At 39.6% G+C, this 12,074-nt stretch overlaps 1 protein-coding gene across 1 annotated transcript; it reads right to left on the minus strand.

Moving 5' to 3' along the window:
* Positions 1 to 1,487: 1,487 nt before the first annotated feature.
* LOC104272238 (putative short-chain dehydrogenase/reductase family 42E member 2) lies at positions 1,488 to 11,297 on the minus strand. The gene is made up of 11 exons (XM_009867181.1): positions 10,911 to 11,297; positions 9,780 to 9,875; positions 8,890 to 8,947; positions 8,284 to 8,402; positions 7,256 to 7,331; positions 5,743 to 5,825; positions 4,218 to 4,355; positions 3,557 to 3,622; positions 2,894 to 2,957; positions 2,336 to 2,409; positions 1,488 to 1,736 (listed from the first exon to the last, which is right to left on the minus strand). The coding sequence occupies exons 1-11, from the start codon at positions 11,250 to 11,252 to the stop codon at positions 1,488 to 1,490; spliced, it is 1,365 nt and encodes a 454-aa protein (XP_009865483.1). The 5' UTR covers positions 11,253 to 11,297.
* Positions 11,298 to 12,074: the final 777 nt, after the last annotated feature.

Consider the following 12,074-nt stretch of genomic DNA (forward strand, 5'->3'; position numbering starts at 1 on the left):
GAGTTGTGCAGAGCTGCGGCCTGTACTCAGCAGTGTCGCTTCAGCTTACTGCATGTGTTCTGGCTCCAAAGCAGAAATACTGATTTTGGCAGTTCTGCCTTCCCGTGCAGGGCAAGGTTGGACTAGAGTTGCTTTCAAGGTCCCTTCCAAGCCCTGACATTCTGCGATCGATTCTGTGCTGTGTCTGGGTTTCTAAACCTTCAGCCCGCTGGCCCTGGACTGACACCCAAGCACTCTCCCCTTCTTCAGGATTCTCAAATCCATCCTCGATTGCTCCCTGCTCTGGGCTGATGCCTAGTCCTCTCTCCTTTCCCCAGCTTGCGCCTTCTGGTCCCGTTGTGCTCTCGATTATTCCCTCCCCACATGGCAGGGGAAAAGGTGCTGGAAAAGGTGCAGACGGGAGGGAGATTTTGGTGATAAACTGCCAGTCTGAGTGGTGGGTAGGAGGGAATGAGGCCTTCTGGACCCCTTGTGCTTTAGGCTCATTTTAGGTGGACAGTGACTCAAACAATACGTAGTTCGCTTTAGCTGCTACAGGGATTTGCTCAGTACAACAGCTATATGTGCTTTATTTTACTTTTTTGTATATATATGTACTTTAGAACTTAGGTGCCAAACGATACTCGTGTGTAAAATTCAGCTGATGGGCAGCTAAACTTTATTGTTGTTGTCCTTGATGACTACAGGAGGTAAAGCGAACAGCACAAAGATTAGTGCAGCCCATAGTGGCAGACTGCTCGGCTGTCACATACATGAACTTACCAGTGTAACTTAGTTAATAACTTCCAATTTAACTGAAATACACAGTTTTGACGTGTGAAAAACCGTACCTGCCCATTCCCCCTGGACCTCTGAACTGCCATGAGGTGCTGTCACAGATGGCTGTGCCCCCGGCAGTAGGGCAGGCAGCACTGCTGGAACAGTCTGCACAGAGGCACAGGGCTGCCTGCAGCAAAGTTCCAAGTACGCTTTTATTTTTCCTCATACACGGTAATACAGCTAATTCACAAAAGAAATTCACACAGTGTGAAATCTCTCTGTAGAGCTGGTTTGTGATATTTACAGTAACCTGTTCTGTCTGTCCCTTTGCTTCTTCCTCAGCTCCCCGAGGCAGTGAGCCATGGCAGCAGCTGTGGTCGGTCTTTCTCCTTATTTTAGCCATTGTTCTTCACTGGTGAGGCACTGCAGGGTGGCTGTGGGCCTTGATCTTCCTGCAGGTTCTCATTTACTTCAGCAATCAATTTGGAAAGTTGTTTTTTTGGTGTGAAATAAACAGAGGCAACAATCTTGGCTCTTGTGTGTTTCACTGATTTGGCCATCATTGTTTATTGTGTTTAAATTTCTCAAGTACACCTGCTGATAGGTTACCATTCTGGTTTTAAATCCAAAAATAACTGTCTGTTTTTGTACTTGGGCTAGTAACTACTGCAGAGATGAGAGTGATCCAGGTAGCAGTACTGTGACTGAGTACATGCAGTTTGTGCAGGTCAGTGTTGTGTTTCTTTAAAAAAATGCAAAACTGAAAGGCCGTCAAAGCTTAAAGAAAAAAAAAGCAAACTTAAACTAACAATTAAAGAAAGCAAAACTTTGAGGAAGATGTGGTGATTCTGGGCTTCTGGTCTTGTTTTAATGTAATGGTCCACAGAATCAGCAAATGCAAACTTCTCTGGGCTGTACCCGAGCTGAGTCCGAGCCTTGTCTATTCGAAATGTATGAGTTATAGAAATGTTCTGTACCTATAGGGCAAAAGAATCAACAGACAAAGATATGAATACATGGGAAAATGGAACAAAGTCTGTAAATGGTAGCAAAGACACGGTTAAAGGAAGTGGAAAATAAAAAACCCCCACAACATTATATCAATGTCCTGTTGACATAAGTCATATAACTTTTAAAATTGTTCACTCAGAAGGAGAATCTTGAAAGCCTGAAGAGGCGGTAAAAGCTGCAAAACAGAATCTTCTAGTCTTGAAATCGCCCACAAAAAACGTTCTGTGCTCTTGTTTATGTGCCTAAGGAGGCAGGTAAGAGCCATCTCTTAGGTGCCCAGATACCTGCAGAAATCAGGGCCCAGCTGAACAGAGCACTGGGCCGTGGAAGGAAGGAGCTGAAGCAGCTTCTCCTGGACTGCAAGCACGAGCTCTTACCTCGTCAAAGATGATGGTAACGAGCACAATCTATTGCCTAAAATGTCTGTGACATACAGGTACCCTGGAAGCTGGAGGCTGAAGGATTACTGAGTGGATTTCAGTTTCTACTGACTTAAATTGTACCTCAGTATTAAGGTGGGTGTGCGCATCCTGTGGGAATTCAGGGGAGGTTACAAAGACTTTACCTCATTTCTGGTCAGCAGTGGGGACAGTTCAACAAGTGGCTTCAGCATCACATGAAGGTACTCCATTATCATGGCTGCGTAACAAAAGATTTCTTCTTGAATTAAGAATAGCAAATTGCTCTACCATTGTGATTTTGGCCTATCTCACACTTTGATAGCGAAGGATAGTTACATACTTAAGAGCTCAGGGCACCACTGCTAACATCAACAGGACTGCTTGTGCACAAGGGATTGGTTTTAATCGTAGTAATTCAGCTGGCCTGATTCAGGGTGTTGTGTGAAAAGGGTTTGGAGGGTTGATGACAGGTCTAGTGAAAAGATCATGAGACTTCAGAAAATCCGGTAACAACAAAATACGCAAAGCTGGCTTCTGGTTTTGACATTCTGCATAGAGCTGAACTTCACCCCTAACTGCTGCACGCTAGATGAGCCCACAGCACGTTGTTTTTATACATGAAAATGAACATTGTGGGCAAATTAAAACCCCCAACATTATATTACAATTAGGAAGGGGGGAAGTGTGGACAGGAAAGAGAAATGTTGATAAAATATTTTTACCTGATGCATAGACCAGGGAAGTAGGAATACGTATCCGTGGTTTACTGCAACCTAATCTTTCAAACTGGAAGAGAGAAGATACTTGTGGAAATATTTACTGATAAAACAGGAGAATTCATCAGTGCTGTTACTATTTTTTAATTTTTCAGGGGATTCCAGTTAAATGTCACATGCAGACTGTAATTTTCACGTGGCAGTCTTAAAAAAGGGAAAACAAAGTTTATAATGATTGAAATGCCATGGTGTGCTGACACCTAATTTAATATTGTAACACATTTGTGGTTTTGAGCCTGTTGTTAACAATTAACAATCTTTTGAAAATAAGGTCTATTATAGATTCATAATTAGGATTTATATTGGTTTTTGTCCGCCCAAAATAGCCACCATTAACAGATGCATGCCCAAAAAATTAAGCTAATGGCAGCTCGAAAGAGGATACTGGTTTAGATGGTCTTTTGGTCTCGGTACTTTAATGTAGTATTTTAGGCAGGCTTTGTTACAGTGCTAATTACACTGAACTTTAAGCAAGAATTAAACTCATGTTCAGAACGGAAGTCTTCCACCCAAACCAAACATACCAGATGTAACATGCACACAAAAGCTGGAGCTGTATACAGCTAAAGAAATTAATGTACTTGGAGATAAAGTGTATATTGCACGTACAAGTGGAGTTAACCATTCAAAAAGGTTGAATTTTTCACCATCATTAATGAAGTAGACCTGGCCACTCTGTTAAAGAAGTAGAGAAGAGACAAGTTAGTAAAAATAATAGTGCATATACATTGACTTCTTTATCTAACTCCTTAAGAATAGCTTAAAAATAATACAGTGGCATAAAATATACATGGATGTACATGCAAGTCAACAGACTACAGGTGCTTCAATCAGTTGCACCAACATGTGCCATGAGACAAGTGGGTTGTGTGATTAACATGCCTTGGTATTAATTATTTGTTACAGATGGGAAGAACGGATTATCACAGTTCAGAACATCTATATACGGGTAACGGGAGATAAGTCTGCCAGAACTTCCAATTTAATTTGTGACACAGCAAACATTTTGTGCTCATCTTCTGGAAATGGAAAGTATTATATTACAAAAATGCAGAGACGGAGATCCTCTGACAGCACTCTTAACGCACTGCACAGCCAGTGCTGCCAGGTCCCGCACCGCTCATAGCACGTTTGTCAACTAAAATCACAGACAACACCATAAGCTAAACGACGATACCACAAACGTTAACTGCTGCTACTACAGTATTTAGCATAGTACAGGATACAGGATCCACTGTCAAATGCAAACTGTGGTGTTTTTGTTACTTACAGCTACGTAGTTCTTTTCAGGGGTGAGAGCTTCAGCAGCTAGAATCTGAGCTTGTATAAGATTCTCTGCGTGCACCCAGTTCATCTTAGCAGAAGGATCCCCAAACTTAAAGCTAAGTAGCCCTCTCTCAATATTCTTCTGTAGACATAAAAAACATGAAACCAAAGCAAAACATGTTTGAAAATGAAGTGCAGTGCACTTTCTTGTCCAGTGAAAGGTACATTTGTCTCTACTTAAAAAACCCCACAGGTATCAACTAGAAAGAAACAAGAGAAGTGCAGAGAGCTCTAAAAATATTGCTTATGAGGATCCAAGAATGTAATGAACACAACACGTACTGAATTTACAAAAAATACAAGTCTGGTCTAAGAATAAGTAAAATATTGTACAGAAAGGTAAGATACAGTTCTGAGTGGATCAAAAGTTTTCACAAAATGGGATCAAATTTAACAAATAGCTTCAGATGGGGAGAAATGGAAGGTAATACCAGGTTTCACATTTTTCTTTTATAGGGTGCCTTTTAGAAACTGCAAAATATGACAGTTGCATAATACCTTAAAATGGGCTCATAGCAAGCTTAAAAGCTTAAATGGAAATTTGAAAAGTCTACATTTTTCTCAGGAGCTAAAGCAAACATCATCATCATCGAATCATCATCATCACAGAATGGCCTAGGCTAGAAGGGACCTTAGAGATCATTTAATCCAACCTCCCTGTCGTGGGCAGGGACACCACTTCTCGACTAGGTCAGGCAACACATGGGGACCAAACAGGAATCGAACCCACTACATCTCAGGTTTAACTCACCGTTCTTAAAAATTAGTTTATTGAGAAGATGATAAAGTATATTTTGGCTGACTTCAATGTAATTCCCTACCTCAGCCACAAAACAAAAGTGTTTATTATGTGGTAAGCTTAATTCTCTTCTTTCCTCAAAGCTGTGTGTAACTTTATATTGTATTGATGCTTTTAAAATTACTGACTCATATAATTCTACAGGGATCATGTTCTAAACACTGTACTAGTCCTACAATTTAAAAGACAACAAGTAAAAAGAGTAAAATGTGAGCACCTCAGCTGTTTATCCTTTAGTACTCTATTGTACCAGATGGTGTTTCCGACCCCTTAACTTACTTCACTGGATAGTGGAAGCTGCTAATAGTTGAGACTGGAAATAAGATATTTTGCCATATCTCTTTTCATTAATATTTTAAACCATTTGGTGTAAGTTGCATGCAGACAGATATTTGAAATATCATTGATTGGCCTGAATTTTATAATTATAGGAAACATTAAATTATAAAGTTACATATGCTTTTATTTCAAAAAAAGACTTTTTTAATGTTACTATATATTCTTTAAAGATCTAATATAATGCCTGTTAACAAGAGTTGTTATATCCTCAGCAGACAACTGAATTGTTTGATTGCTGCCCAGTAAGGTGGTCAATCAATTCATAACACAAATACATGATGCTGTTGTATATCACAGAAAATGCTGCTGATTAAAAAATTAAAATACATACTGCTAGCCTTGGCAAGTGTCTTTGCTCTTCTGGTCCATAGATTCCTGGTGGGCGAAGGACACACGTATAGAGTGTTCCACCTCCTAGAAGAATTGATAGGACCTTTCTTAAGTGACTTTCACATGATTATGTTTATCTTTCTTTGTATGAGCCAAAGACCATGGTAGCAGAACTTAGTCTTAAATAAATTAACTTCACCATCTTAAAAAATAATACATACAAAAATATGTTGAATTAGTAGTTGGATACTAAGCTGGCAGAATTAGAACATGCAAAATAGCAAGATAAGATTCAGAGAAGTCCTGCCAACATAGTTGGATACCTAGAAATAACCAGAAATTATTTCAAAACCTCTTTCTAACCAGTCCTTTGTCTCTGTGAATGGACGTGCCAGTGGCAGTGAGGACACTGCTGAAGTGAGCAAGTTATGGGTAGGAAAGTGGAATGAAATCAACTTGTCTCACACAAAATTATTGATGGGAAACAGCGATTTGCTGATTACAAGGCAGAGCTGAAAGGTTCACAACAGGAGGCGCAGCCGGCTCCCACTAGAACTGCTGTAGAAGCTTTTGATAATTTCAGTGGGGAAAAGACTATCATAAAAATCCAGTCACTTCCCACATGTATCAGTTGCCTGGCTCATCATCCGCTAATAACTCTTCTTAATAGAACTTGAAAACATGCAAAATACTCGATCCTGCTGTGACACAGGATCAAAATACAGTGTTTGGAACACTCACTGGTTCTAATTTCACTGACAAATGCAGAACCGTGTATTGTGCCTATAATTAAGAAGGTCTTTGATGTGAAGAGCTGCCAAGGAAATAAGGGAAAAAAACCTGGTTTTGAAACAAAATAATTCTATTGCAAGGGAATATTCATCAATGACTTTATAGCCCTTTATAACCCTCTGCAAGTATCAGGTGAAGAGAGTCTTTTCTGTAAGTTGTCTACAGCTAAATTTAGCTCAGTATCACTTGGTCACGTAGAATCATGTTGCACTTTACATTAATTTGTTTTGCACTGGCAGTTATAGTATCTCACAGGTGAGCCTAAGTATTCAAGTGTATAACTGGCTTCCTCAACACGGAAAACTTTGGGAAGCACTAATAAATAATTCCAGGCTGTAGTATCAGGTAGCTTCTTCAGATTTTAATATATAACTTGGAGTCAGGGGGGAATAACAATTTAATCAGCATTCGTGTTTTACTTATGTTGCACAATACAGTGACATTACACACTTGTTTAATTTACAGCTGTCTTCATCTTTTCTGTTAACATACCGAACGCATTGCTATCATGCTAAAACTTTTACAGGCACTGTGGGAACTTGAAAACAAAAGTGATTTTTAAGTGAAAAATCTCTTTTTTTGTGAGTGGGAGTAGATAACTCAGTTTCATAATAACTGGACAATCTTCTCCACTAAGGATTGATACAGGTTAGAGGATGTTAGTGAAGAATAAGAAGAGGAGCAGTAAATTCTACTACGAATTCATGCTAAGACAGAAGTACCTGCTAGTGGAGTTCCATTAGCTGCTAGTACCATTTGTTCTGCAATTGATTTCGTTCTGGAATAATGATCAACATGCTACAGAGAAAAAGCAAATACATTTGTATCTATTCTTGAAATGACAGGGCAGAGGGGCATCTCCTCTCCATCCGATTCTGCTTAGCACCTAACAACAGCTACCTCAAACTACAGAAACTGTGGGGTATTAGTTTAGGATAAAACACACGTTGCTACAGTAAGCGAGCATTTTTGTTTATGCAAATCCAGTCAATTAATTTCAACACATTTGAGAAGCAATAAATATATGTATGCTTTGAATGCTGCCAAGAATGTAATTGATCGCTACTTTGTAATCTGGATTTCTTTTTCAGGTAATGGAAAAGCCAAAAGCCAAGTTTTGAAGACCTTACCATTGGCCTGAATTACCCTGTTCACTTTCCTGTGGCACTGTCACAGAGAAAATATTATTTGATATACTATTCAAAATATTAACCAATATTTTCTCTAGCCAACTCTACTTCTTGAAAGACTGTTAAGTACTAGATGGAGAGAGGAGGGACACAAAAACCAACTGTGTATGCAAAGCACCCAGAAATACTTTCTGCTTTTTAATTAAATGCAATAAAACCATATAAAAATAAGCTGCTTTTCCGTATCAGCTCTACATTGCATATGTCATCTTCAGTAAGGGAGAAACAGAAAAATCATGTAAATAATAAATGGTTAAAGAGGCACCAAGCCATATAACACAATCCCTGTGTCAGGTGGAATTTCACGCATGTTAATGAGACACTGTATGAGTTATTTTCCAAAATCAAGGCCTTGATAGGAAACATATATACTGCAACGTATGTAAAACTGATGTGTCAAGGTTGTGAATACCATCTACAAAGAGCGTAGAGTTTTCTTTCTTCTCTCTCGCACCTGGATTCTGGCATCTGGCAAAACATGTTCATGAAAACTCCAGGCTTTTTCGTAAACAGGAAAGTAAACAAGAAAGAAACATGAAAATATAATACAACCAAAATACCTTTTCAATTGGAAAATATGGCACAGTTTCCTCGTCACCATCTTCAATAGGAAGCCCTCCGAACACCACATTTACTGTGCTGGTGTATATCAACCGAGTGATGTTCCTTTGTTTGCAGGCTGTGGCAATGTATAAAGTAAATTAGTTCAGTGGAAAATGAAACCATATGCAAAGAAGTCTGTATGACCTCTTTCTGAGAAATTGTCAAATCTTAAAAGAACAAATCCTTCCATTTCATGATGAGGTGATTTAAAATGCAAAGCATATTTAATGAGAAGACATCACAACCTGTTAGATTGCAACGATGTTTACTGCTACAAAATATACGCCAAAATAGTTAACTCCACGCATGGATATGGATTCTACCATCAGGTTAAACGTGGTTTTGAAAAGCCGAAGAAGTTGAACTATAGTGCTCTCGTATCACACCCTATAGCAGAATCAAGCATTAAAAAAAAACCCCAACGATGTGTTTCCTCTTCTGCGAAAAAAATTAAAGTATCCAGTAAAAAGTCGTGTGGGCCAAAAAAGCCAACTGGCTTTTTCAAAGTGGTGTAATATTTTGCTGTGCTATACTGACAGCTAATGGCTAAGCTAGATACATACCATCTATGACGAATCTTGTTCCATGAATGTTTACAGTTTCAATCTCTTCTCTGTGCAACTAGGTAAATAAAGAAGTCGTGTGTTTTTATATAATAATACATTTAAAATTCAATAGGGGGATGTTATAAATGTCCCCACATAAAGGTAACCTTGCAGCAACATGTTAAATATCCATGATTCTGTAGCTCTTCAATGACAAGTTTCTTCTACTCAGGGCAATTCCAAGCATGCACTGCTGAACTGCAGATGTCTTTGAATGAACTGTTCTATTCGCCTGATGTAATTACTGAAGCTCCTTTTATTAAATAAGATAAGAAAGGGTGTGGGGGGGTGTTTGTAACTCTAATCATAAAAATGGTGGCTCAGAGCCCTACACCCAGTACGTCCTTCCAGCTCCTTATCCAACAGCAAGCAAATTAAGACTGGAAATGCAGCTGTTGCTATAATTTAGTTATTTAAAATAACTTAAAATTTAGTTCAGGTTTTATTCCTCTCTATTACACACAGGAATTCCACGTGAAACGTTTAGGAAAGGATCAAGGTTTTGGAGGGAACCAGCCTCCCTTGTCTTTCCTTTTATCCTCACAGAACTCTATATTCAGAACTCTTCAATGCTTTTTCCAACTTAAAAGCCCTTCCCCAGGGTGCTGGTGGAGCCTCTAATGGGGAGGAAATAATTTCCCAGCTAGGAGAGCGGTACTGTAAGCAGACTGCTTGCAGCTAGCACACCAGCTTGCACAGAGCAATTCAGCAAAACAGCATCGACATAGATTCAGGCTCTTGGGATAATCTGAAGAGGTAAAATCTGACATGCAGTGTTACAGCATCAAGTCTCTCATCCGGGGTGTGGGCAGTCACACAGAAAAAAAACCCAAACGATTTGGACTCACTTGCTCTCTTCCTGACATTCCATATGAAGCTACATGAAACACACAGTCGGCCCCCTCACAGGCTGCAAATATGGCATCATAATCCCTGACATCTGCCTGTAATACATAAGAAAAGGCATTTGGACTTGAAATCAAGGCTGCAGGTTAGTATTTGTCACAGAGTGGGTTAGCACAGAGGGGATGCTTATCTATAATTGTACTCACTGTACATCCTGGGACTGAAAACTAGGCCCATTTCAGTACTTGCTGATAATCATACTTTTCTTCCGTAGAACTCAAAGGACTAAAAGACATTCACTAAGCCTCATAATACCCCTATGTTAATTCTACAGGTGATTAAACTCAGGCTCAGATGAGGGCAGTGACTGTGTCCTGAGGAGTACTTCAGAGCCAGGAGGTGAAGTGGTTACTTTGTGCTATGCGTTATAGAGTTCACTGTTTTCCTTTTTTCAGATATACTAGAATCAAAAAATCACGTGGAATAGTCACATAATTACAAAGGTTATTGAAATTTGCAATAATTTGCAATTAGGTGTTTGGATTCTGTGAAAAAAGAGTAAGACATTATGGAAAAGGCAAACAATCATAGAACAGTTTTGGCTGGAAGAGACCTTTAAGATCATAGAGTCCAACCTTTGTCCTAGCTCCATCAACACCACTAAACTGTATCCCTCAGCACAACATCCACCCGTCTACTAAACACCTCCAGGGATGGCAACTCAACCACCTCCCAGGCTGACAAACCTTTCAGTAAAAAAATTCTTCCTAATAACCAACCTGAACCTCCCCTGGCACTACTTAAGGCCATTTCCCTTTGTCCTATCAGTCGCTACTAAGGAGAAGAGACCAATCCCCGCCTCACTACAAGCCCCTTTCAGGTAGTTGTAAAGAGTGATAAGGTCTCCCCTCAGTCTCCTCTCCTCCAGGCTAAACAGCCCCAGCCCCCTCAGCTGTTTCTCATACGACACATGCTCCAAATCCTTTACTAGCTTGGTAGCCTGCCTCTGTACCCTCTCCAGCACCTCAACCGCCCTCTTGTAGTGAGGGGCCCAAAACTGGACACAGTACTCGAGGTGCGGCAAACTCAAGGTGAACGAACTTGGACTGCTGTGAAAATATAATTTATCATACCTGGATACACGCTACTCCGTTGGGAATTTCCCAGATAGGCTTGTGTATGTCATACAGCACAACAGAAGCTCCTGCACTGGCAAGAGCACATCCCAGCTTGAATCCAAAATAGCCTCCGCCTCCTGTCACCACTGCTCTCATACTTTTTTCCTTCAGTGCTCCAGTATTTCCCTTCGCTTTGGAGTTAGAGGTTTGGTGCCAGAGTGTTGCTAGTCCACTCAGTCTAAGTTTTCTGTTAGTGAAATACTGCCTTCTGTTATCAGACACATGTAATAATTTCTCCTCCATGTTGAAAATTGCTCCATAATGCGCCTGGATGCAGATGATTCCAGTGAGTTTCATGTTAATAAGCTTTATGCACAGCAACAAAGTTTTACTTTAATGCAACCTGTTTATGACAGAGAAAGACAAAAGCAAAAAAAAACCCCAGCTACTAAATTTCTAGATTTCTTAAAAAAAAAAATCTAAATTTTCTGCTTAGATTGTTTAAGAGTTTGTTTAATAATAATTTTCACATTTTACAAACATTTTAGATGTCTGTATACAATATTAAAGACATCATCCTGAAAACAAGTAACAAAGGTTTCATGTTTCAGACTAAGTATTTGCAGACGGTATCTAGAACACATAAAACAAACGAAAACCATAATTTCCCTAACACAGAGAACATGAATTCAAATGTTTTCCACAGATGGTTCAAAATTAGTATAATGGTTCACACCATAATATTTTATTAGCAGAGGAAAAAGTGCTGCCTATGTGAATTGTATCTCCCAACTCTTAGTTTAATTTGGTCTGGTCTGTGTCCCAGGCTCACAGATGGCATTGAGGGTCGGATGGGATGTAGGGCCATACCTGAATTTGCGATCTTGAACTCTCAGGAAAGCTCTAAACATGAACAAATGGCATTTAAGCTTCTGTGCTTGAAAAACAAGGAGCAGAGCCAAGGAGAACAGCAGCTGAGCAAAACTTCCCATAGAGCAAAAGAAATCTTTAACGCTTCTTCCACTTGTCCTTCGTTCATCACAAAGACAAGACATCTGAGAAAAGTGGTATTTCACCTCCTTTCCAAAGAGCAGCAGCTGAGTGTAAATTAAGAGCGCACTGTGTTTGACCATTAGCAGTGATGGAACTGAGATACGTTAGGATTTCAAAAGGGAAAGA

The sequence above is a fragment of the Apaloderma vittatum genome, unplaced genomic scaffold, assembly GCF_000703405.1.
Source record: "Apaloderma vittatum isolate BGI_N311 unplaced genomic scaffold, ASM70340v1 scaffold22163, whole genome shotgun sequence".
NCBI lineage: Eukaryota > Metazoa > Chordata > Aves > Trogoniformes > Trogonidae > Apaloderma > Apaloderma vittatum.